The sequence below is a fragment of the Pristis pectinata genome, chromosome 29 (assembly GCF_009764475.1).
Source record: "Pristis pectinata isolate sPriPec2 chromosome 29, sPriPec2.1.pri, whole genome shotgun sequence".
In the NCBI taxonomy this organism is placed as follows: domain Eukaryota; kingdom Metazoa; phylum Chordata; class Chondrichthyes; order Rhinopristiformes; family Pristidae; genus Pristis; species Pristis pectinata.
The window spans coordinates 3,317,366-3,343,449 of NC_067433.1; the positions used below are offsets into that span (position 1 = coordinate 3,317,366).

Sequence of the window (26,084 nt, forward strand, 5' to 3'; positions counted from 1 at the left end):
AGACCTGATTGAAGTTTATAAAATTATGAGCGGCATAGACAGAGTAGACAGCTGGAATCTTTTTCTCAGGGCAGAAATGTCTAATACTAGAGGGTATGCATTTGAGGTGAGAGGGGGAAAGTTCAAAGGAGATGTGCGGGGCAAGTTTTTTTACACAGAGTGGTGGGTGCCTTCTATGTTCAAGGGACTGTTATAGGGAGAGATTGGGCAGGCTAGGACTTTATTCCTTGGAGTGTAGGAGAATGAGGGGGTGACCTTATAGAGATGTATAAAATCATGAGGGGTACAGATAGGGTGAATGCATTCAGTCTTTTTCCCAGGGAATGGGAATCAAAAACTAGAGGGCATAGGTTTAAGGTGAGAGGGGAAAGATTTAAAGGGGACCTGAGGGCAACTTCTCCATGCAGAGGGTGGTGTGTATATGGAACGAGCTGCCAGAGGGAGTAGTTGAGGCAGGTACAATAATGACATTTAAAAGACATTTGGATAGGCAAGGTTTAGAGCCATACGGGCCAAACACGGCCAAATGTTCAAGCGTAGGTGGGCACCTGGTTCAGTATAGATGAGTTGGGCTGAAGGGCCTGTTTCCGTGATGTACTACTCTAAGATTCCATGACTGCTAGACCAGTCCAAGCAACCCACCCCCACAATTTACCACTGTAGCCCCAGTATTGCTCTGGGGTATCTGCTCCAAGGCTAAACCTTCTTGACGTGAGATGTCCAGTATCCAGATGGGTTCTAACCTGAATCCAGTACAGCTGAATCTTCCGCAGTTCTGCTCCTTAAATTCCATCAAAGCATTGAATGCTTTAGGCAGAATGCTGATTTAATGCACATAGTTTGATCAGAGAGCAGTCACCCCTGCCCCACTCACACCCTCCCCAGACTCTCACACCCATCTGTACTGACCCCAGATCAGTTAAGCTCACTCTGGTTCTTGACCTTGCAGGACGTTCCCACCAAGCTGGTGGCCAAGGCTGTGGCTCTCCCAATGACAGTGAGAGGACACTGGTTCCTCAGCCCCCGCACAGAGTACAGTGTCGCTGTCCAGATTGCCATCAAGCAGAGCGATGGAGAATACCTGGTGTCTGACTGGAGTGAAGTGGTGGAATTCTGCACAGGAGGTGAGCAGGATGATTCAACGTATGAAAACACACACCTACTAGCATCCTGTTACACCCAATGAGATCATGTTGCGATCCCAGTTACAGCCAGTGACTGTAATTGATTAGATCACAGTTATGGCCGATGCCTTAAACAACCTGATCTTAGTTATATCTGGTGACATTATCTCATCAATCTTAGTCTACAGCAGTGACACTTCCTGAATAGGTCCTAGTTAGGTTCAATAGGTCCTAGTTAGATTCACTGGTTACTAACAGTGGTGACGCCTGACTTGATCCTTGCTACACCCAGAGGTGATACCTCACCAGATCTTAGTTATTGATCTAGGTCACTAGATTACAGATAAGTATTTGGATGTTGGTGATATGAAGGGATCTAGGGTTAGTGCAGGAAAGTGGCCTTGAGGTAAACAATCAACCATGATCTCAACGAATGGTGGAGCAGCCACAAGGAGCCAAGTGGCCTCTCATGCTTCTGGTTCCTGTGTTTGTAGGTTTTTAGCAACAGTGGTGCTGACGGACCAAGTTCCAGTTACTCCCAGTGACAGGAGCTGACCAGAGCCACGTTACCTCAGTGATAATAATTGATTGTATCTGAGTTACATTCGGTGATGGTAACTAACCAGATCCTTTATAATTAGACCTACTTGTCATGAACCAGCAACAAAAGAAACACACTGAGCATGATTCAGTGTTAAAAACTATTTTATTAATCACTACTTATGATAATACGTAAAATAAAAGTAAAAATGTTAGTATGTTAGAATTCAAAAATGTTAAACCTTGAACGTTAACCCCAAAACTAAACTCTTCGTGTGTGTGTGTGACAAAGTCCAAAACTCCCAGTTCTGGAATGGTTCTTAAAGTTCAGTTCCGCAAGCCATAAGGTGAAACATGAGCAAGGGCTTCTTCAACAACCACCGTTGTCTGAAGATAAGATGTAGATGTAGAAAAACATAGAGAGAGTACATACGAAATCCAAATGTTCCACGATGGAACCCAAACGACACTTCAGTGTTTACTCGGTAGTGACTTCCTCACCCCGAAAAGCATCCGAACCGTGGTCGTCCACACACAAATACCTGTTTCCTTCTCCAGGTCAGCAACAAAGTGAACTCCACCGGATTACTTCCAACTTCCATACATGGATTTCAGTGGCAGACACAGTTATAGTTTCTCATCCATCGATAGAGAAAACTAGCAGGCTGGTGTCTCTCTCCCTTCTCTCTCTCTCTTCTAACTTCTACCACGTCATTACGTCCTTTATCTTCTATTGACGTAAGCACGCCCCACACACAAATACACACACTCTCTCTATCTTAAAGGGACTTTCACTGAGTCCGTAACACCTCCCACCTAAAAAAAAATTTTTCCCAAGAAAAATTTAACCGCGCATACAGTTAGTAATGTTAATAATTATCATGCTACACAACTACAGACTATCAGATTAGTACAGATACATGTTTCCCATTTAACATCGGGAAAGACAATCAGCAATCACATTATCTTTGCCTTTAATGTGAGTTATCATGAGATCAAACTCTTGCAAAATTAAACTCCAGTTTAACAGCCTTCTGTTCTTGTTTTTGACTCGGCTCAGAAACACCAATGGGTTATGATCTGTATACACAGTCAATGGTTTCTGAGCGGTGCAAACATATGCACTGAAATGTTGCAAGGCTAAAACAAGCGACAGTAATTCTTTCTCTATGGTGGAATAATTCTTTTGATGCTCATTAAATTTCTTTGAAAAGTAAGCTACAGGATGGTCAATATCATCAAGGTCACCCTTCTGCAACAACACAGCTCCTGCAGCTTCATGTGTAACTCATGCTGCCTCTTTTTCTCCTCGTTATCCAGCTCCATCCTCTTCAATTCCATCTGCTTCATTGCTAGATCAGCCTCTATCTTCATCTGAGTTATCTTTTGTTCGGCCTCTAATTTCTTTAACTGGGTTTGCTCTCGTTCAGCCTCTAATTTCTTTTGTTCTCGTTCAGCTTCTAATTTATTTTGCTCTCGTTCAGCCTCTATCTTTGCCAGCTGCACCTGTGCCTCAGAAATTGCTATTTCACTGCCAGGAAACTGTTTTAACACTTCCTTCTCAAACACCTTCTTTTCCACATAATGGCCAGCTATCAGTCTCTGAATATCTGCCTTTCTCATAGACTGCTTTACTTCTGTAAGGTTTAGCTTTGTAGCAATCTTTATCAAATCATCCTTTTTGCCACCTCCAATCCCTTTTGGGTTGGTGGCTCCAAAAATGCCTTAATATCCATTGCTGCTGGTTTCCACACACACAAGCCAATTAAAAAGAATTTATCAGACCTCCCTCAAAAATCTTTGGATTGAATCCCGAACGAATCTCGTCAATCTGGGGAACGATCCCAGATGACACTTGTTAATCTTTGGATTGGATCCCGGACGAGCCCCCAATTTTGTCATGAACCAGCAACAAAAGAAACACACTGAGCATGATTCAGTGTTAAAAACTATTTTATTAATCACTACTTATGATAATACGTAAAATAAAAGTAAAAATGTTAGTATGTTAGAATTCAAAAATGTTAAACCTTGAACGTTAACCCCAAAACTAAACTCTTCGTGTGTGTGTGTGACAAAGTCCAAAACTCCCAGTTCTGGAATGGTTCTTAAAGTTCAGTTCCGCAAGCCATAAGGTGAAACATGAGCAAGGGCTTCTTCAACAACCACCGTTGTCTGAAGATAAGATGTAGATGTAGAAAAACATAGAGAGAGTACATACGAAATCCAAATGTTCCACGATGGAACCCAAACGACACTTCAGTGTTTACTCGGTAGTGACTTCCTCACCCCGAAAAGCATCCGAACCGTGGTCGTCCACACACAAATACCTGTTTCCTTCTACAGGTCAGCAACAAAGTGAACTCCACCGGATTACTTCCAACTTCCATACATGGATTTCAGTGGCAGACACAGTTATAGTTTCTCATCCATCGATAGAGAAAACTAGCAGGCTGGTGTCTCTCTCCCTTCTCTCTCTCTCTTCTAACTTCTATCACGTCATTACGTCCTTTATCTTCTATTGACGTAAGCACGCCCCACACACAAATACACACACTCTCTCTATCTTAAAGGGACTTTCACTGAGTCCGTAACATACTACATTAGTTTATAATAAATGACTACATCCTAGTTACGTTTAATAGCAGTAACCGTCTTTGATGCTTATTACAGTGACAATAACTGACTGTATCCTAGCTGTGTAGTGAGACAATGCCTGACTAGTTACCAGTTATGATGAGGTTAACTAAGTCCCAGATACAGACTGTCACAATATTCAAGAAGACACTGAAACGTGTGTATATTAAAGCTTTGCTTCGGTGACAGCGATAGGCTTGTTTCTATTTTATCACCTTTAATATGTGGAGGACTTCTGCTAAATAGCATTATTGACATAAAATCCCAGAAGCAGAATTTTAAAAATTAAATAATTAAGGATTTCTGGGACTTATATTCAGAGACTGGCTTACAAATTCTGTTCGCAAGGGGCCCTGTAAACATTGATCCCGTCTTGGAAATATCCCATAAATATTCAAACACTCCCAGAGATACACGTGAGTATTAGTCCTGTCTCAGAGATACAAATGAGTATTAGTACTGTCCCAGAGATACACATGAATATTAGTACTGTCCCAGAGATACACATGAGTATTAGTCCTGCTCCAGTGATACCCTTGAGGATTAACCCCCGCCAGAGACAGTGTGTGCAGATATGCTGTGAATTGTCCAATGATTACACTATCAGTCACAGAGATACCCTGTGAAATTTAACAATCACTCAGAGATACCACGTGAAAACTCTCCCAGATATATTCTGTGACTATTCATGCAGTACCAGGGATAGCCAGTAAATATTACCATTCCTGAAGGGATAACCTGTATTTACTAACACAGCCCAGATTATATCCTGTGAGCATTAACAGTCTGCCAGTGAATATCCTCTGATTATTGACACTGAGACAAGATATCCTTGTGCGTTTATAGTCGCAGTGAAATCCCTCGTGTTATAGAGTCATACAGCACAGCAACAGGTCCTTCAGCCCATCAAGTCCATGCCAATTATCAAGCACTCATTTTCATTACACTCATGCCATTATTGACTCTCCCCAGATTTTACCACTCATCCATACAGGGGCAGTTTACAGTGGCCAGCTAACCTACTGACTGCACATCTTTGGGATATAGGAGGAAACCAGCGCACAAAAAGGAAACCCACGCAGTGGGGAGAACGAACAAACTCCACGTAGGCAGCACCTGAGGTCGGGCTTGAACCCAGGTCATTGGAGCTGTGAGGCAGCGGTTCTACTAACTGTGTCACTATGCCACCCTTATCCTGTGCATATTATTTCACTCGGGGGTCACCAGATGAATATTAACAAAGTCATGTCAACTGAGCTATTCCGTAAATGTTAGCTCTCCCAGACATACTTGTAGCTTGGGAACCCTAAGATATTCCCAGAGATATCCTGGGAATGCTAACAACTTCCTAGAGCTATCCTGTGAATGTAATTCTGTCTCAGAAAGAGCCTCTCTCAGGAAGAATACTGGCCCCATGTATTCTGTGACCCCAAACATACTCTAGGGTACCTCCAGTAAGTACACTTGTGTTCAGTATCAAAGGGGTTCCTGAGGTTGACTGCCACTGGACTGTTGAGTGGCAGATCCCTTATACCCAACCTCATGACTTGAACCAGAAGAGTAGGGCTCATACAGGGGGTGCGTCAAGCCCTAACCACCTCAGCAACACCCAGATAATTGACAGAGATAGACGGAGGGTGATGCTGGAATGGGAGGTGACAGTAGAATGGAACGTACATAACTCTCTGCACATGGTTCATCCAGATTATTCCACTGCCCACTTGAAGCAGCTTCTGGAGAAGGCAGAAGTAATTGCAGGACGCATGCTGAGGTTCTCCGTCTTCTATCGGAACCACCATGAGGAATATTTCGAATACATAAGGTAATATATTTATTACCCATTCATATTTTGACCCTGTATCAAGCACCAACCTCACATCCATCCCTCCCGGTAATGTCTCCTGTCCCCTGGCCCTGCCTCAGTTCTCTGCTGCTGAAACCCTCATCCGTCCCCTTACTCCCTCCAGAATGGACCAATAATCTCTGGTCCTGACTGTGTCTAAAACTGCTGCCTATACCCCACCTTGAACCACATCATATCCACAGAGGAGTGTTCTGCTCACTGACTAGCTCCCGTCCAGGAAAGGCTGTCTTGTAAAATTCCAACCCCAATTTTCCAGTCCTTCCACCTCTTCGCAAACCCCATGGAATCGAACAACACTTATAGCACAGAGGAGGCCATTCCTCCCAGCACTGGGTCTGAGCCCTGCAGGTCACGGCTCTTTCTGCCTCCAGCACCCTTTCAGGTAATGAGTTTCAGACCCCACCACCCTCCCAGGGAAAACTTTTCCCCATCTCGCTTCTGATCCTCTGCCAGTTACTTATGTCCTCTGGGTTTTGACTTGCTGTTTGGTGAAACGGGTCCTCCTTTTTTAACCTCTGTTTCTCATCATTTCATACAGCTCACTTGCCTCCCCTCAGCCTCCTCTAAAGACAACCCCAGCCTCTCCCACCCTTCCCCAGAGATGGGAATCTCCAGTCCTGATCACACCCTCGTAAATTTCCTCTGCACCCCACCCCCCCAGCACAATCACATCTTCCCTGTAAGGCAAGGATCAGAACTATATCCAGTGCCTAGGCATTGTACATAATCCTAGCATTTCCTCCCTGTTCTTAGATAATAAGAGAAAGGTCTTCAAGGGGTGTAACGACCTGCCTTGCTACCTTTAAGAATCTGTGGACATAAAGATCTCACAGTTCCCGCTGTCCCCCCATTCACTGCATACTCCTCTCTTGCTGCCCCTCCCACAGTGCATTACCTAATCTCTGCAGAATATCTTTGTATCCTCCTTCAGCTCTAAATCCTTTCTCTCACCCCCCCACACCCCCCAAAGCTCCAGCTGTCTTGGGCCAGGTACACGGACTGGGAAGGCAACCTCTCTGTATTCAAGCTGAGATCAGCAGATGTCCTCCCCACAAAGTGGAGACTGCCCCACTCCTTGGGCCTTCTTTCTCTCTCTCTCTCCTTCCCCAACAGTCCAAGTAAAATTGTTCTTCAGCCTCTTGAGATTCAGAAGCTCATCCAGGTCTTCTCTCAGCTTGAAAACCGTCTCCCTCTACTCTCGCCACCCCCTCACCAGGGAGTTGGAAATCCTTCCCCATTTCTCTCTCCATTCTCTCCCACCTCCACATGCTTCAACCACTGTCTCTCTCTGATAGATTCGAGGTGTTAGGGAGTAGTACTCAGGCAACCTTTGCTGTACCTTCCCTGGGAGTGTTTGATCAGACAGTGTAGAGTGAGCTTTATTTTCTATCTTATGGAGTAATACAGCACAGAAATAGGCCCTTCAGCCCAACGCCATGTTGATCAAGATGTGATGTAAGCTAATCCTATCAGGTCCCTATCCCACTAAACCTTTCCTATCCATGTACCTGCCCAAATGTCTCTTAAATGTTATTATTGTACCTGGCTCAGTCCCTTCCTCTGGCAGCTCATTCCATAAACCCACCACCACCTGTTTCAAGAAGTTGCCCCTCAGGCCTCATTTAAATCTTTCTCCTCTCACCTTAAATTTATGCCCTCTAGTTTTTGATTCCCTTTCCCTGGGAAAAAGTCTGTGTGCATTCATCCTATCTATGATTTTATACACCTCTATAAGGTCACCCCTCAGTCTCCTATGCTCCAAGGAATAAATAGCTAACATGCCTAACCTTTCCCCACTCAGGCCCTCGATTCCTGGTGACGTTCTCATAAATCTTTGTACTTTTTCTAGCTTACTGAAGTCTTTCCTGTAACAGGGTAACCAAAACTGTACGCAATACTCTACTGTGTGTTATCACTGCCCTAGGAGCGTTTAATGGAAAAGAATTTTTCTTCCTCTGGGCGAGATTGATGGGACAGTGCAGAGTGAGCTTTATATCAAACCCTTGCTGAACCTACCCTTGGAGGGTTTGATGGGACTGTGTAAGAGAGGTTAATATCTAACCTGTGATAAACCCTTCCAGGGGTGTTTGATGGGACTGTTTTGGGAAAGCTTTGCTCTATACCTAACCCGTGGTGTTCGATGGGATTGTGTAGGGAAAGCTTTGCTCTATACCTAACCCGTGGTGTTCGATGGGATTGTGTAGGGAAAGCTTTGCTCTATACCTAACCCGTGGTGTTCGATGGGATTGTGTAGGGAAAGCTTTGCTCTATACCTAACCCATGGTGTTCAATGGGATTGTGTAGGGAAAGCTTTGCTCTATACCTAACCCATGGTGTTCAATGGGGCTGTGTAGGGGGAGGACGGAGGCTGGTGCCTTGAGGGATATTCATGGGCTGTTGCTGACTGGAGCCGTCTCACTCTAAGCCATCGCTGTTGCAGGACGCACCACAACGGGGTGATGCAGCCTTACCTGAAGGACAGCAGTGGCAGCCATGGCTCTCCAGTCAACGGCATGCTGCATGGGATCTTCTTCAGCTGCAACACCGAGTTCAACACGGGGGAGCCGCAGCTGGACTCCCCCTACGGCCGTATGCGCTTCCAGGTGGAGGCCGAGCAGCTCTTCAACCCCAACACCAACCTGTATTTCGCCGACTTCTACTGCATGTACACCGCCTACCACTACGTCATCCTGGTGCTGGCACCCAAGGGCTCTGCTGGTGACCTCTTCTGCCGGGAGAGGCTGCCACTGCTGGACAGTGCCCACAACCGCTTCCTGACCTGCACGGAGGGAGCCGACGGTCAGCTCATCTACCACCACGCCCAGGACCTCATCTTGGAACTGATCTACACCCAGCCACTGAGCCTGGCCCTGGGAACCCTGGGCGAGATTGGAGGCCACCAGCTCATGAGTCTCTCCACCGCCAACGCCAAGAAGGACCCAAGCTGCAAGACCTGCAACATCAGTGTCGGGCGTTAGAAGGGAGGTCGGGCAGGTGGAGGTGAGGTTGAGGGGGAGGGGTGCAGGTGGGGGTGTGGATATGGGGTGGGTTGGGGTTGGGGCGGTCAAAGCCAATGGTCAGATACACTGTGAGCATACAGCCTTCAAGACACAATAGGGATTGGGCAAAGAGGTTTAGCTGGAGGTGGGCTCTTTCAAATATACTTTAGTTAATGGTGATCCAGAGGTGGAAGCAAGGGTTGGACCATTACACAAAGCACCAACAGTCTGAGTAATGGAGAGGCTGAAGGAGTTTCTATCTACAAAAGGTGCTAACGTAACACAATCAGTGGACCTGGTCCCATTATAAACAGGGATCCCTCTCCACTCCACATGTCTCCAACCATTCTTAAAATGATTGTGCAGCATGTACAATCAAAGTGATTCCCAAGTGTCGGAAGCTCATTCGGCCTCCATCTGTTGGATGTTGTCTCTCTTTTCTTCAATGTATCATCACTTGCTCTTCACGTACAATGACCCAAACAAACCCAAATCCAACGGAAGAAGAATTCTCAGTCATGGATTCATCAAACCTTGTGAGCACAAATGAAATCCCAGATAAAGACTTTATCTACACCCAAAACCACCCCCTTTCCCACCCCTCCCATCCTTTCCCAGCTGAAGCACAATATATTTGACTGTTTCTCAATCAATTGCGATCTGCAACACTGCGAATCAAAGAGATCTCTCAACAGCAATCTAACAGGAGCCAGCGGTCCGCAGGACCAGGGTTCGTGGGTGAGTTTTCTTAGTCCTGATTGCAGAAATTCAGACCTACCTGGATATTCTGTGATTGGGCCTCAGCGAGGACAGTGAGCACTGTATCACTGGTTTGACCAGCATCAACACAGAATAAGGTGACCAGAGCAGCACCATAAAGTTGGGGCTCTTTTAAAAGCCCTCCCTTGTCGATCCATCTCTCTCTCTCTGAATGAGATCAAATCTGGATCATCCCTTACACCAGCAGCTCCTGATGAAAACCCATGGGACTTCCATCCACATTCCTCTAGAGTTTGTCAACCCTGGTCGCATGCATTCCTAGAGTCTCCCTCACATGTCTCTTCCACCCTCCCCCCTCCTAGTCAGGGAGCCCTTTCCTATCTCCAGTGTGTTTGCTGCCCAATGAAAATGAACAATACTGCACATAATTAGTGGAAGTCCCCCACGATTGTGAGCCAGGGTAATGTTGGATTCCTAGAGATTCCATAGAGCAATTGGGTTAGCTTCTCAGTTGTGTTCAGTTTTGGACACCCTGCTATGGGAAAGATGCCATTAAATTGGAAAGAGTGCAGAGGAGATTTACGAGGATGTTGCTGGGACTCGAGGGACTGAGTTATAGAGAGAGGTTGAGCAGGCTGGGACTTTTTTCATTAGAGCATAGGAGAATGAGGGGTGATCTTGTAGAGGTGTATAAAATTATAAGGGGCATAGATAGGGTCAATGCACACGGTCATCTTTCCCAGGATTGGGGAACCAAGAACTAGGGGGCATAGGTTTAAGGTGAGAGGGGAGAGATTTAATAGGAACCTGAGGGGCAACTTTTTCACCCAGAGGGTGGTCAGTATAGAATGAGCTGCCAGAGGAAGTGGTTGAGGCAGGTACATTAACAACACATGAAAGGCACTTGGACAGGTACATGGATAGAAAAGGTTTCGAGGCATATGGGCCAAACATGGGCAACTGGGACTAGCTTAGATGGGAGTCTTGGTTGGCATGGACCAGTTGGGCCAAAGGGCCTGTTTCCGTGCTGTATGACTCTATGACTCTATGATTCTCCACTTTCCTTGCAATGTTCAAGTTCTCTACTGCATCTTCTGACAGAGCTCTCTCAGGACCTTGCAGTCAGTGGCCTGGGGTCAGAGTGCATGGTTTCCATCACAGTGGATTTAATGTGAGCCTATTCATTTCTACACACCCTGCTAGTGCACTTGTGGCTGTGCGTGTGCAGCCAAGTGTAAATTTGATAGGAACTGAATAGCAAATTAATCAGCGTTAGGAATAATAATTGGAAGTAGGAATTGAACAGGCGCTTGAGGGAAAATAATTTCCAGGGTTACAGGGAAACAACAGAGCGAAAGGGACTGACATGGAACTCCAAAGAGGTAGCATGAACTCGATGAGCTGAATGGCCTCCTTTTATGCTATAACAGTTCTATAATTCTTTACGGGCTACAAAAAACATATCGCACATACACACCAGCCTCTCCGCTGAGGGAATAACAGTACGGAGGTATCAAGGGACATGGATCAAACAGAGGCAAGGCCCACATCAGCACTGATTTATGAGAACAGAAGAAAATAGGAGGAGTAGGCCACTCGGCCCCTCAAACCTGTACAGCCATTCAATATGATCATAGCTGATCTGCCCCAGGCCTCATTTCCTCTCCTGTGCTAGTTGCCCTTGGTTCTCAGTTCCCTGATCTTTCAAAAAATGTACCTGCTTCCCCAATAATCCAGCCTCCAGCACCCTGTGCTCTGACTTCCTCTGTCCTCTTACGTCTGGGATAGCACTTGGCTTGCCGCTGCACCTCCCCCAGACCCTCACTCACACCCTCATGGGGGCAAATCCCCAGGTGGACTTTCCCCTGCACCTGCAAACCACCCTCCAGTTTGATAACTGCACTGTGGGACCTTTAGCCGTGCTAAAGGCACCACACAAATGCAAATGATTGTTGAGCGTTTGGTGAGTTTCTTACGCCAGTCCATTCTTCTTCCTTCTTCGTCAGTTACTGGTTTTCAATGAATTTTTGTCTAAATAATCCACAGGACTTCAGGTCTGCCCCTAACCCCAGCCTTAATACTTCAAATGGTGAATAGCATGGAGCTCCCTCACTGTTGATACATCAGGATGGTGTAGTCTGGGTTAACCACTGCTGTAAGACCAGAGATAGGCTTTGTAGGATTTACCCGAGGCTGATACCGCCATCAAAGTTTGATGTGGCTTGTGTCAGCTGTGGTTCACCTCTGACTTCTCACCTTTCACCCCTCAACTAGAAGTTTCTGGTTTCAAGGTCGTTCCAAAGGATTGACGACTGGCATCGTATTTCTCCACTGAAGGAGAATGGAACTAACACTGAGATATTGAACCAAGGTTCTCAACCTGAAACGTCAACTGTTCATTTCCCTCCACAGATGCTGCCTGAGCCGATGAGTTCCTCCAGCGCTTTTCGCTCCAGATTCCAGCATCTGCTGTCTCTTGTGTCGCCACAGTTCTACTTTCTCTCCCAAGCAAACATAAATTACCCCACGGAACAGTCTGAAAGAAGAGCAGGGACTTCGTCCCTGGTGCAGAGGCAACTACTTAACTCAAAGTTGCATAAAACAGTGGTCTGGTCATTGTCATCCTGCTGGCAGTTGAAGCTTGCTGACCATAAATTGGTTCTTACATCACAACAGTGGCTCCATTTCAAAAGTACTTCATTCACCTGGCAAGTACCTTTGGCTGTCCTGAAAGGGATGTGAAAGGTGCCATAGAAATGCAAGCCTTTCTTTTCTAAACTGACAAAAATAAGCTTCTGATTTGTCAAAGGAATTGCATCTTACAGGGGTGTGGTGGGCTTTGCCAGGTGCCCTCTGCACCTGATTGTGGCTTCACTTTCTGGTAGCACGGTGGTGGCCACTGAACCAAGCTCGCGAAATGCCAGAAGCCCACAGGAGAGCTCCTGCCCATTGACATAAACTCTGCTGTCACCATCACATGATGTATCAGTTCTGTTCTGTGGGAGGCTCAGCCTATTATCTGGCTTGGCACTTATGGACTTCTTTATCTTGAAGGCCTTAGGCAGAAGATTTGATGTTACTAACTGCAACCACTCTAAGTCAGGAACCTCTCCCTATCTCTCCCCCCAGCCCCACCACTGTAGATGGAGGGTGGAACTCATTGACCTTAGGGAGTGTGTGTGTGGATTTACCAGAATGAGATATAAATTGGTTTATTATTGTCACATGTACTGAGGTACAGTGAAACACTTTGTTTTGCAATGCCATCCATAAGGATCATTTCATTACATCAGTGCATTGAGATAGTACAAGGGAAAACAATAACAGAATGCAGAATAAAGTGTTACAGTTACAGAGAAAGTACAGTGCAGGCAGACAATAAGGTGCAAGGTCATAATGAGGTAGATTGTGAGGTCAAGGATCCATTTTATCGTACTAGGGAACCATTCAATAGACTTCAAAACATTAAATTACGATGTGAGATTACACAAATTAAGGATGAATTCACTGGAATATAGGATGTTGAGTGATTTTATTGAAGTGATTAAGGGAAATTGATAGCTGTGATGTGGAAGTTCCTGGTAAGGCCAGAATTTATGGCCCACACCCTCTTTGCCTACTGACCATTTAGTTCAGGGGGGCAGTTAGGGTTCAGGAGGGGCAGTTAAGAATCAATATCTTTTGTAGGACTGGAGCCACATATCGGCCAGACTGGGTAACGATGGCGGATTTACTACACTGAAAGACATTAGTGAAACCGATAGGGTTTTACAACAATCTGCTAGTTTCACAGCCACCAGGATTAACACCTGTCTTTTCTCTGCAGATTTATTTCATGAAGTTAAATTCCCCTGTTGCTGTTGTAGAATTCAAACTCACATCATCGGAGGATACTAGTTCTTATTCTTCTCAAGCAGTCCCGTGGGATTGAGGATGACTTAGAGCAGAGAACACAGAACAGTGCAGCGCAAGAGCAGGCCCTTCGGCCCACCATGTCTGTGCTGAACACGATGCCGAATTAAATTAAATCCCTTCTGCCTGCACGTGATCCATATCCCTCCATTCCCCGCATATTCACGTGTCCGTCCAACAGCCTCTTAAATGCCACTATCATACCTGCTTCCGCCACTGCCCCCGGCAGCCCGTTCCACACACCCACCACTCTCTGTGTAAAAAACTTGCCCCACACATCTCCTTTAAACTTTCCCCCTCAGACCTTAATGCTTTGCCTTCTAGTATTTGACATTCCTACCCTGGAGAAAAGATTCTGTCTACCTATGCCTCTCATACTTTTGTAAACTTCTATAAACTTGCTTCTTCTCTGGTTCTGTGGGCCCTGAGGTGACTGGTGAGGCTGATGTGCCACAGGTGGAGCAGGAGGTGGTTTATCAGAAGGGACTTGCACGTGACTCAAGGTTCTCACTGGCGCTCCAGATGTTCCTTCTCTGTTTTGATCGGTCATAGGAGCCAATGTCAGCATCCTCTCCCAGGCCAATATTCCTATCCTCAAGGGCACTCCACAGGTTAAATGAACCAATGTCTCCTAGAGCAACAACCCTGGCATCAAGATGTTTCTCCACAATGTATCCACTAGTTAAGGAATCTAGGACTAAGATAGATTGTCTAAAAACTACAACCTAGCCTCACAGCGTGGAGATTGGAACCCCTTCAACACCTATTTTGGAAGTCTTTTTTTCCCAAAGAGTAATTGATCCAAATCAGTTTAGATTTTTGTTAATCAAAGGGATGTTACAAAAAGGGAAGCTTATGGAGTTAGATCACAGATCAGACATGGTCTTGTTAAGTAACAATCTGCTGGAGGAACTTCATGGGTCGAGCAGCATCGGTGGGAGGAAAGGAATTGTCGACAGTCCTGATGCAGGGTCTCGACCAAGAACATCGACAATTCCTTCCCCCCCCCCCCCCCACAGACGCTGCTCAACCCGTTGAGTTCCACCAGTAGATTCTTTGTCGCTCCAGATTCCAGCATCTGCAGTCTCCTGTGTCTCCATGGTCTTGCTGAGTGATGGAACAGCCTCGCAAGGTAATCAGCTCTCACCCTGATCCTTCATTTCTAAGTCCCCTTTCTTTTCTACATACAGAACTAGGTGACTGCACCCATCAATGTCCAGTTGATCTAGATCCTGTTGTAACCTGAGACAACCTTTTTCACTGTCCACCACACCTCCAATCTTGGCCTCATCTGCAAACTTACTGAACATGTCAGCTACATTCTCATCCAGGTCATTAATATAGTTGAGAAAAACAGTGGACCCAGCACCGATCCCTGTGGCACACCACTGGTCACAGGTCTCCAGTCAATAACAACCCTCCACTGCCACCCTCTGACTCCTTCCACCAAGACAATTTTGTATCCAATTGGTTATCTCACCCTGGATCCCCTGTGATCTGACCTTCCAGATTAGCTTACCATGCAGGACCTTGTCAATAGCCTTGCACAGAGTATCTTTGTGTTAAGAAAGGTGAAAGAAAAAAAGCCAGGCTCCAGTTATTTCGGGCCTCATTATGCTAGTCTCTTCAGCTGATGTAACGCTTACAACCAGGGCATGGCTCAAAGGGTCTACTAGCTTTTCCCGTTAAACTGAGAAAGCAAAGTTTACCCCCAGACCAAGGCACAGAGGGTGAAACATGAGGAAAGGGGAAGGTAACCAGGCAGTGGTGGTCAAGGGTTACCAATCCTCCGAATTGCAGGCGACCAGAGGTCTGTGATAGAATGTGTTCGAGGGAGAGGTGCTGTGAGGGGCTACTGTCCCTACTCAGCTGCGAGGAGAGCATCAATTGGAAATTGGTTTATTATTGTCTTGTGTACCAAGATACAGTGAAAAGCTTTTGTTTACATGATGATTCCACACATAAGCACATCAAGATAGTACAAGGGAAAACATTAACAGAATGCAGAATATAGTGTTACAGTTACAGAGAAGGTGCAGTGCAAGTAGAGAAATAAAGTACAAGGGTCACGACGAGGTAAATAGAGAGATCAAGAGTTCATCTTTAGTGTATGAGAGGCCCATTCAAAAGCCTGATAACAGCAGGATAGAAGCTGTCCTTGAGCCTGGTGCTACGTGTTCCCAGGCCTTTGCATCTTCTGACTGACAGGAGGGGGGAGAAGAGAGGATGACCAGGATGGGAGGGGTCCTTGATTATGTGGCTGCTTTACCAAGGCAGCGGGAAGTATAGACGGACGGGAGGCTGGTTTGCGTGATGGACTGGGCTTGTTCCTCGTGCTCACCACCAGGACCAGACACTGCCACCTTGTGGCTGCCTGTGGTCAGAACTTTGAACCACTGACAGCTTCAGCTCAGAGGGAGCTTGCCCCCACCTCTGTAATGTTTTCTGCTATACTTTCTACACCTCCCTCCCACTCTCTCCCCCTGTTTACACTTTTCATTCATTTTCTGGTTTTTCTTCTGACTCTGTCCCTCGGGATCTGCAGGCTCTGGGGAGGCTGACAAGACCGGTGTGGGAACTCAAAAGTCAAAGTCGAGTTTATTGTCAAGTGCACAAGTCCACATGTGCACAGGTGCAATGAAAAGCTTATTTGCAGCAGCATCACAGGCACAGAGAATCAAATGAGCAGTATTCTCATAATAACATAAATTAAACACAATCATACACAATTTTTACAAGAAAGAATTAGGACAAAAAATACAAAATCCATTGTAGTGCAAAGTGATAAAAGTGGTCATAGTGTTGCTATGCTGAGGTAGGGTTAGGGTTGTGTAGGTTGGTTCAAGAACCAAATGGTTGAAGGGAAGTAGCTGTTCTTGAACCTAGTGGTGTGGGACTTCAAGCTTCTGTACCTCCTGCCTGATGGTAGCTGCGAGAAGATGGCACGGCCCGGATAGTGGGGATTTTCGATGATAGATGTTATCTTCTTGAGGCAGCGCCTCCTGTAGATACTCTACATAACTACAGACTCAACCACAGATGGGGTAGAAGTGATTGACAGGACAGGTAGGGGTAGTTTTGGGACCATTAACTCTGGTCTCCTGTGTCCCTCTTGCCTGGAGCTAAGGTTCATGGTGCCATCCTGAAGGCTTCATTTCAGTACATTTCAAGCAGCCACGGGTGAGGGATTTCCCCAAGTCAATGGAGATGTTACAGTTTGGCAAGGAGGCTTTAAGAGTCATCCCTGAATTTTCTCCTCTGACCTCCTGATCAAAGTTCAGAACAGAGTGTCTATGTTGTGGGTCTGGTCTCGGGCACACGGAAGATATGGCCTGCCCATTGGAGCCAACTAAGTGTATTCGAGTTTCAGCCCTGGAGGTATTGGCATGGAAGAGAACGCTGACCAATCCTCTGGTTGATAGGGAGGATTTTGCAGAGAGATTATTGGCTATTTCTCCAGTGAATCAGCCCCTCATGCTTGCTCCACCATTCAATAAGAGTACCTCAGTCCCGCTATCCTACATCAGCCCCATAACCCTTGATTCCCTTCATATCTAAAATTCCTCTCTTGAATACACTCAGCTATTGAGCCTCCATGCCCCTCTTGGGTAAGGGATTCCAAAGATTCACTACACCCTGGATGATCAAATTTCTTTGCATCTTATTTCTAAATGGTCAACCCCTTGCTCTGAAACTGTGACAGTTGGTTCTATGTGCTTCAGCCAAGGGAAACATCAACTCCACATGTATCTACAAGAATTTAGTACATCTCAATGGGATCTCTCTCTTCCTTCTATATTCTAAAGAATATGAGTGCAGTCGACCTAATCTGCCTTCAATGACAAACTGCCATCCCAGAGTCAATATGGTGAACCTCCGCTGCATTCTCTCCATCACGACTATATCTTTCCTTAGGTAGGGAGACCAGATCTGTACACAATTGTCCAGGTGACATCTCAGCAGAGAGCTGTATAATCGGAGCAGGTCATCTCTACTCTAGTACTCAAATCCTCTTGTAATAGGGGCTAATACGTGTTAGCTTTCAGTGCTGTGTACAGAACACTCACGTCACCTTTCAATCTCTTACTATTTATAATATACTCCACCTTTCCACATTGTTCTATCTAAGTGGATGGTCTCACATTTTTCTCAGTTATATTCTCTCTCTCTCTCTCTCTCTCTCTCTCTCTTCACTTACACTGTCTCTGGCCCCTGAAGCTTCTCAGCGATCTCCTCACAAACCACAGCTTTGTATGATCAGCAGACTTGGATATATTACACTTGATCCCCTCACCCAAATCATTGATATAGATGATGAACAGCTGGGGCCCCAGCACCGATCCCTGCCGCACCCCAACTGAAAATGCCTCATTTATTCCTGAGGTTTGGGGACTGGTTGGTCCACGTGTTCCAGGGACTCATTGAGGACCATTATAGTTTGACCAGTCCTCATTCCATAGACTCATAGAGCAATACAGCACAGAAACAGGCCCTTCAGCCCAACAGTCCATGCCAACCAAGGTGTCCACCTATGTCAGCCATTTGCCTGTGTTTGGCCCATATCCCTCTAAACCTTTCCTATCCATTTACTTATCCAAATGTCTTTTAAATGTTGTTATTGTACCTACCTCAACCACTTCCTCTGGCAGCTCGTTGCATACACTGTGTGAATTTGCCTCTCAGACCCCTTTTAAATCTTGCTTTCTGAAGGTCTCGTGTTGGTTTTGTACATTAACATGTGGTCCCTGCTTAGAGAGTCCCTGTCTCAGGAGCAAGCTACACTAAGAAGAGCTACTGCCTCTCAATGACAGAGACCTGGGTTCAGTCTTGACCTCAGGTACTGCCTGTGTGGAGTTTGCACATTCTCCCTGTGACCACATGGGTTTCCTCTTGTTTTCTCCCACATCCCAAAGACGTGTGGGTTGGTGCATTAATTGGCTGCTGTAAATTGCCCCTGGTGTTTAGGTGAGTGGTAGGATCTGGGGGAAGTTGATGGGAATGTGGGGAGAATTTAAAAAAAAGGGATTTCTGTAGGATTAGTATAAGTGGGTGGTTGATGATTAGCACGGACTGAGTGGGCCGAAGGGCCTATTTCCATGCTGTATCTCTCTTTGACTCCATGACTGCTACCTGGTGAACCAGCAGCTTTGTGCCAGATTTGGGGTCTTATCTTTGAACACTCTTTTCCTCAGGTAGGGAGAACTCATGCCGACATATTGAAGGCAACTTGAATTTCATCATCAACGTCTGCCTTGGGTAACAGGTAGCTCCTGAGGTTTGGGGGGTGATCCACATGTTCCAGGGTCCCTGAGGACCATTATAGTTGGAGGGAGGTGGCGTACATTGGAAGCTGGCTGGTAGAGGACCTTTGTTTTGAAGATATTAAGGTCCATTGTCTGCTTCAGTCAACCACCTTCAAGAAAGGACATAAATCTGTCTTCATTAACTGCACAGGCATCTCCTAGCCATCTGCCACAGGGAAAGTAATTGGCAGGAACCTCCCCATCCGTCTGCTCCCAGTAGCTGAAGAACTGCTCCCTAAACGGCAGTGTGGATTCAGCCCATTAGGAGACATAATGGACATTATCCTAACAACAGAACATCTCCAAGAGAAATGCAGGCAGCAGCACCAACTGCTGAACATGGACTTTTTTTGACATCACAAACCTTTGACTCCATCAGTTGATAAGGACAATGGAACATCCTTCTCAAATCTGGCTGCCTGCAAAAATTCATCTCCCTCTTACGTTTGCTTCTTGGTGGCATGCATCTGAACCGACACAGTAGACCACAGTAGAGCAATCTCGGTGAGTCACCCCACTCCACCAATTCTTTTCTCCATCTTCCTTGCCATAATGTTGCAACTCACCTCCACTGAGCTTCCTTCTGGAATGGAGCTAACTTCCAATGGGAAATTGTTCAACCTATATTGCCACTGACCCAACTCCAGTCATCGAGCTTAAGTATGCAGACGATGCGCGTGTATGTGAACATGTGGAGGCCAAGTTCCAAGTCATTCCTTGTTCCCATTCCACCATTGCCCAAGTAATCGCAGGTCATTCCATCTCCTGCTTCTTGTGTGTGTAGATTTTGCTTCCATTAGTTATCACCTTACCGCTACTCCCAGTCCCTCCCGTATTCTGGTCCCTCTCTTAGTCCAGATGAAGGGTCTTGACCCGAAACACGGACTGTCCATTTCCCTCTACAGATGCTGTTTGACCCGCTGAGTTCCTCCAGCGTTCTGTTTGTTGCTCCCTCTCTTACTCCGCTAGTTTCTGTAACTTTATCCTTGCTTTAGGATGCTTCTTACTCAAATCTTCCGTCCACGGCAACGGAATGTTTCCAATATTCCTGGTTTCTGTATTCTGATTTCCAGTGTCCTCACTTTTCGAAGCCTGCCTTCACTCCCCAGTGGAGCTCAGAGGCAACAGTGTTGTGTCCAAACTGTAAAGGATTCTGTGTGGATTACTTTCACATTAGAGTTTCACAACATCTCACACTTGGACTTGGGACCAATGCTCGTTTCCAAAGCTAGAACTTGTATGGCTTGAGATGCATGGGCAGAGGTTCCAAGTCACATCGATCAATTCGGATAGGCGTTATAGAGTACCTTTTACATCATACAACATCCCAAAGCAGAAACATGTCCAGAGAAAAGTTATCTCAAGGGCCAAAGAAATGGTTTCCTGCAATTATCTTTCAATTCTGTGAGAAACTACAGAGGTACTTCACAGAGAAGATTAAAGGGGGAGAGAGGGGCAGAGAGGTAGAGATGTTTCGGAGGGGAATCTCAGATGTGACAAGTGAAGGCCCTGTCGCCAGTGAACAAAGTCTGGGATCGCACAAGAGGGCAGAATTGGAGGAGCATGGAGATCTTGGAGGAGATGACGGAGATAGGAAGCAGCAAGGTCAGATTTCAATAGGATGATGAGAATTTTAGAACTGATCTCCTGCATAAGTAACAGGTACCTATCCAGAAAATCAGAAGTCTACAAGTAGGTGATGCCCAAGTTGCAATTTTAAAAGCCTGTGGGGTATACACAATTGAGGGAACGTTGATCTGAAATCCCAGAAGGATGAAAGGCAGAAGATGATGCAATAAGACTTGGATTCAACAGAACAAGAGGCAATTTCGTGGGCAAGATTTTTATCGAAGTTAACACAAAAGCAACATAAGACTGAAGTTCCCAGGATTTGACAATGGCTGTGATGGTCCCGCAGAGAATCTGCTCCAAAGAGAGTTGAGAACACCAGAGTGTACTCCAGGAGGGCCCAGGAACAGAAGGTTAATCTCCAGGACATGTGTAGTGAGCAAAACTAAGAAAGCTAAAAAAAGGAGTGATTTTCAAAAAAAGGTATCTTTAAACACATTTATAAATTATAAAAATACAAAGGCGATTGGGATGAGAGTATTTGATCGAAGCTGGGACTGATCCAGTCTGTTTGTGAATCAAGTGGTCTAGGGTAGGCAGAGCCTAGAGACAATTGACCAATGATGAGGCAGTAGGGGTTAAAGGATTGACGGGACGTATCCATCCAGACATCACAAATTCCAATGCCCCTCTCTAAGTATTATGGGTTAAGGATCACTTCAAAATATTTTTAGTTTAAAAATCCACACACATCTTGGCCTATCCAGAGATGTCGGGGAGACATTCCTCAGTTGCTGTCATTTAGTGCGTGTGTGACTATTGGCTGCTGGCTCCTCTACACAGTTAGATCCAAAGAAAGATTGGTGTGGATGAAAAACACGGTGATGCTGGAGGAACTCAGCAGGCCAGGCAGCATCCGTGGAGAAAAGCAGGTGGTCAACGTTTCAGGTCAGGACCCTTCTTCAGGACTGAAGATAGGAAAAGGGGAAGCCCGATATATAGGAGGGAAAAGCAGAGCAGTGATAGGTGGACAAGAGAGGGGAGGTGGGGTGGGCACAGGGTGGTGATAGGTAGATGCAGGTAAGAGATACTGATAGGCAGGTGCAGGGGAGGAGGGGAGAGCAGATCCACCGGGGGAGGGGGGGGGGTCAAAGGTAAGGAAAAAAAGGTAGAAAAAAAGCTAGGAAAGGGGAGAAGAGAAGAAACATGGTGGGGGGGGGGTGTTGTGGGGAAGGTGGGTGGGGATCACCTAAAGTGGGAGAATTCAATGTTCATGCCGTTAGGCTGCAAGGTTCCAAGACTGAAAACGAGGTGCTGTTCCTCCAGTTTGCGCTTGGAATTCTCCCGGCAGTGGAGGAGGCCGAGGACTGACATATCAGTGATAGTGTGGGAGGGGGAGTTGAAGCAAGTGGCAACCCCCCCCCCCCCCCCCCCCTTGCTTCTCTTCTTCCCTTTCCTAGCCTCATTTTTCTACCTTTTTTCCCTCTCTCTCCTTACCTTTGACGCCTCCCCCGGTGGATCTGCTCTCCCCTCCTCCCCCACACCTGCCCATCACTATCTCTTACCTGCATCTACCTATCACTGCCCTGTGCCCACCCCGCCTCCCCTCTTTTGTCCACCTATCACTGCTCTGCTTTTCCCTCCTATATATTGGGCTTCCCCTTTTCCTATCTTCAGTCCTGAAGAAGGGTCCTGACCCAAAACATTGACCTCCTGCTTTTCTCCACGGATGCTGCCTGGCCTGCTGAGTTCCTCCAGAACGTTGTTTTCTCATCTACATTCCAGCATCTGCAGTCCTTTGTTTCTCTAAGGTTGGTGTGGAGCTGGGTCAAACCAGTGGCTGATACTCACACAAGTGTTAAACACCAGTAGGCAAAGACAAATTTCTCCCTGTGAATCCCTCGCACTGAAACCTTAATGTAGCCAAGCTGCATCCTGGCTCTGACTGTCCGGGGAAGTTCAGGCTGTAACAGGAAAAGAAGGGATGTCTGTTCTTTTAGTGTCAACGTTGCTGCACCATATTGAGGTGGTGGTGAGACAGGCAGCTGTCACACATTTGCAAAATGTTTCGCTTCACACGCTGAGTTTAATACTGCAGACTAACCAAGTTCTGCTGTGCATGAAAAGATATTCAAAGCCGTGTTCGGGTGAATCTGTCTGCAGTTGCAATCGGTGTTCTGTATTTCTACGCAAGCTACTGTTACAGAGTGGAGCAACGCTTGTGCTGCACGTATGAGAAAAACAATAAAAGCTTCAGCAAAGGCTTTGTGTCTGTGGGCTTGGTCAGAGTCCTCACTGGAGGAGTGTGCGCACGGCCCAGGAGCTCTGGACAACTTCCCCGTCTAAACTGTCGCCACAGAATGAGCTCACTTCACTGTCCACCTCAACCAACCATCAGAGAGAGAGAGAGCCACTCTGTACAAAAGGAGGGAGATGAGAAGAGTGAAAATGAGCCAGTGATAGAGCAACAAAGAGAGAGAATGATAGGTAGATGGATAGAGAGAGACAGACAGACAGACAGAAGAAGGAAGCAACCGTGTGAGAATTGACCAGGGCAGCGGTGAGAACCCGGCCAACAGCAGTCCGGCTGCTGTGCCCCCAGAGGTCTCACTCAGTGGGGTGTCCAATGATTCTTCAAACTTGAACTTAACTAAAACTTAACTAAAGAGTTTAGTTTCCAGCTCTCCAAAAAGAGGAAGGTCGCTCAGTCACTCCTCAGTAATTTCCCACCACACTGCCCGAATCTGAAAGACTTCCCAGTGTGTGCAGATATAGAGTTGACCCACAGCTTCTGATCCTGTTAAAAAGTAATAATTCAGAAAACAAGATTTTAAATCCCACTGGGTAGATTTTAATTCCTTTTGTTAAAGTACCTGGAAATATTAAGCTGCCATCTGAAGGGGTGAACATGAAGCTGTGAGACTGAAGCAAAACTTAATGGGTCACTAACGTCCTTTGGGGAAGGAAAGCTGTGATCCTGCTTTCTGTGACTCCTGTCCCGCACTAATGTGGGTGGCTTTTGTCTACCCTCTTAAACAGCTACTCAGTTTTACCAAATCTAATACCAAATCTAATCTAAAAAGCCAAGCCACAACACAGGGCAACTAGGAATGGGCCATACCTGGCAGCCTTGTCAACATTTCCAAAGATGTTTTAAATGATCGAGAGAAAGAAATGGAAACTTCCTGAATGCGTTTAAGTTTTCCACCCCATTCTCCGAGTGGATTGCCTCAGTGTTCCAGGTCGGCCCACTCTTTGATCAGTGACACCTGTGACTGCATGTTATAAACAGCAAGTGATGTCAGTAAAAGGGAACTGAGGTTTAAGTTAAGTTAAGGCACCAGAGGAATCTGGTGCAGTCTTGATGCAGGGTTTCATCCTGAGATGTCACCAATTCCTTTCCCCCAACAGATGTTGATCCACCTGTTGAGTTCCTCCAGCAGATTGTTTGTTGCTGAGGTTTAAGTGCAGGGAATGGGCTCAAGCTTCTCCAGCTAGGAAATAAAACTTGTTCAGAAGGACTTTTATCCACACAAATGCCGACAGCTCCTGCTGAAGCACAGGCTCCTGTAAGTGTCAGGTAAACACACACACACACACACACACACACCAGCAAATCTCATTTGTGTTAGCCACTCTAAGCTGTTGCTTATCCAATCATACCTCACATTGGACTCTTCATGGACTTTAGTGGGAGAGTGCACACACTGTAAATCCCTGGCAGTTACACGGGGAAATCCACCAGCCAAACTTGTGCAGTTTAAATCTGACACTGGAACAATGGAGAGGATCAGCTGCAAAGAAGAAGGGTAAGTATTAGTTAACTTATATATATTTTGAATTACTTAAGAGATATTCAGAAACATTCTTGGTCCTTGATGGGGTTAACAGTCAGCTAAGCCAGAAAACGTTTTTTTTCCTCTGTTTCCATATATGCTCACTCACTGTGACGGCGTTATATCAGGCAAGGCTCTGCTTTACACAGAATCAGGGCACCTGGGGCCAAGTTCAAATTCAAGTTTATTGTCATGTGCGTACACACCCAGGTATAAATGCCATGAAAATTAGCTTTCTGCAGCAGCAGCACAGTACGTTACAAACATGACAAGCATAAATTATATCAACAAATTAACATAAATTATACATAACTTGCACGACAAACTGAACAAAAATAAACATAATGATATTAGTGAAAGTTGAGGGAAATATAGTCTGAGGTAGAATTAGGGTTGTTCAGGTCAGTTCAAGAAGCTGTTGTTGAACCTTGAGGTGTGGGGTCTTCAGGCTCCTGTACCTCCTGCCTGATGGCAGCATCGAGAAGAGGGCACGGCCCGGATGGTGGGGGTTCCTGATGATGGATGTCGCCTTCCTGAGACATCACCTCGCGTAGATGTCCTCGATGGTGGGGAGAGCTATACCCATGACAGAACTGGCTGAGTCCACCTCTCTCTGAAGCCTCTTGCGTTCCTGTGCATTGGAGTCTCCACACCAGCATTGGTAGATCTGATATAGGTAAGTTCATTCTTAATCCAGAGGTTCACAGAGAGTGTAAATGAGTCGCTGTTGATGTCAAGTTCTGGTCCATTAGTTCCAACACTGTCACAGCAAGAATTTGTTCAGAGCCGATTATCATCAACAGTGTATCTGTGAGCATCCAAGAGCATCTTAGAGATTCTCAGAATCTCGGGTGCCTCAGAGCACTGCAGGAGTGTCAGGACTCTGAGAATGTCACCAACGCCTCTTGCAAATTTCAGTGGAGAGCATTCAGACTGGTTGCATCACCGTCTGGTATGTAGGCTCCAATGTGCAAGATCAAAAGAGGCTGCAGAGGGTTGTAGACTCAGCCAGCTCCACCAGGGACACAACACTCCCCACCTTCAAGGACATCTTCAAGAGGCGGTGCCTCAAGAAGGCAGCATCCGTCATTAAGGACACTCACCACCCGGGACATGCCCTCTTCTCGTTATGACCATCCGGGAGGAGGTACAGGAGCCTGAAGACCCACACTCAACATTTCAGGAATAGTTTCTACCCCTCTGCCATCAGATTTCTGAACAGTCCATGAACCCATCAGCACTATCTTGTTATTCCTCTTTTCACTATTTTTGTAACTTATAGTAATTTTTATGTCTTTATGTCTTGCACTGTACTGCTGCCACAAAACAACAAATTTCTCGATGTATGTCAGTGATAATAAAGCTGATTCTGATTCTGAATATCCAAAAGCATTGCACCAGTGGACCACTGATGGTGAGGTGGGTTTGGACTGATGAATCCATACAAATGAGTCACAGTTCACCCCAAACACACACAAGGCCTGAAGATCCCAGCCATCCTTCATTCACAGAGATGACCACAAGGAAGCAGACCTGCATTCTGCAACACAACCCATCATTACCATGGCAGCAGCCATGAT

At 46.1% G+C, this 26,084-nt stretch overlaps 1 protein-coding gene across 3 annotated transcripts in view; it reads left to right on the top strand.

Annotated features, from left to right (window-relative positions):
• The window catches only part of LOC127584357 (phytanoyl-CoA hydroxylase-interacting protein-like), a 66,879-nt gene extending 57,670 nt beyond the window's left edge, over positions 1 to 9,209 (top strand). For 2 of the 3 annotated variants that reach the window (XM_052041079.1, XM_052041080.1), the window contains 3 exons: positions 950 to 1,124; positions 6,006 to 6,123; positions 8,606 to 9,207. In XM_052041079.1, the coding sequence (XP_051897039.1) occupies positions 950 to 1,124; positions 6,006 to 6,123; positions 8,606 to 9,143 (831 nt within the window). In that variant the 3' untranslated portion in view covers positions 9,144 to 9,207. Of the gene's footprint in view, positions 1 to 949; positions 1,125 to 6,005; positions 6,124 to 8,605 lie in introns of all 3 variants that reach the window. The other variant, XM_052041081.1, reaches the window with a different exon arrangement.
• The last annotated feature ends 16,875 nt before the right edge of the window (positions 9,210 to 26,084 follow it).